At 27.8% G+C, this 1,136-nt stretch overlaps 1 protein-coding gene across 1 annotated transcript; it reads right to left on the bottom strand.

Moving 5' to 3' along the window:
• Positions 1-1,008: 1,008 nt before the first annotated feature.
• Positions 1,009-1,136, bottom strand: EMWEY_00060300 (hypothetical protein; the record flags this gene model as incomplete). The annotated part of the gene is made up of 1 exon (XM_013481428.1): positions 1,009-1,136. A coding segment is annotated over one exon (128 nt), but the record flags the coding sequence as incomplete, so codon positions are not given.

Below are 1,136 nucleotides of genomic sequence, written 5' to 3'. Positions count from 1 at the left end.
ATAAATAAAAAAAAGAAGAAAAAAGACTTTTTATGCATAAAAAGGAAAAAAAAAAAAAAAGAGCTGCCTATACACCGCAAGTAGTGCCATTGGTTCAATTAATCATTATTTTTTATATTCTTCTTCTTTTTTTCTTCTTTTTTCTTCCTTTTTCTCCTTTTTTCTTATTTATTTACTTTATTTTATTTTATTTTCTTCTTTTTATTACTAATAAAGAAAGAAAAAGAAGAAAAAAAGAAAAAAAAAAGATAAACATCTTCCCTCCCTCTCTCCCCTTATCGATAGCTAGCAACAAGAGATCTACTTTCTTCTTGCTGCAGTTGCTGCAGTTGCTGCTGCTGTAATTGCTGCTGCTGCTGTTATTTATTTAGTTATTACTCTTATTCCTGCTGCTCCTCTTCCTGTTCCTGCTGCTACTCCTGCTGCTGCTGCTGCTGCTGCTGCTGCTGCTGCATGTTAACCTAGCAGCAGCAAATGGAGGCCCCTGAGTCTGTTTCTCTCCCTCCTAAGGTTAGTATAAATAAATATAAATAAATAAATAAATAAATAAGTAAATATATATATAAATAAATATATATATGTATATTTATTTGTACATATATACGTATATGAATACGTATATATATGTGTGTGTATAGATCTATATACAATATACGTATTATGTATATATAAATACATATACATATACATATACATATACATATACATATACATATACATATACATATACATATACATATACATATATATATACATATACATACATATATACATATATACATATAAATACATATATACATATATACATATATACATATATACATATATACATATATACATATATACATATATAAATATATACATATATACATATATACATATATACATATATACATATATAAATATGTACATATATACATATATAGATATATAAATATATGTATATATGTATATATACATATATAGATATAAATATACATAAATATATTCTTTTTTTATTTTCCTTTATTAATAGGGAGAATCCCCTCTTCCTCCTCCTTCCTCTTCTCCTCCTCCTCCTCCTCCTCCTTCCTCCTCTTCTCCTCCTCCTCCTTCCTCCTCCTCTCCTCCTCCTCCTCCCTCCTCCTCTCCTCCTC

The sequence above is a fragment of the Eimeria maxima genome, genomic scaffold, assembly GCF_000499605.1.
Source record: "Eimeria maxima Weybridge genomic scaffold, Emw_scaff3311, whole genome shotgun sequence".
NCBI lineage: Eukaryota > Apicomplexa > Conoidasida > Eucoccidiorida > Eimeriidae > Eimeria > Eimeria maxima.
This window is presented reverse-complemented; position numbering and strand designations above follow the sequence as displayed.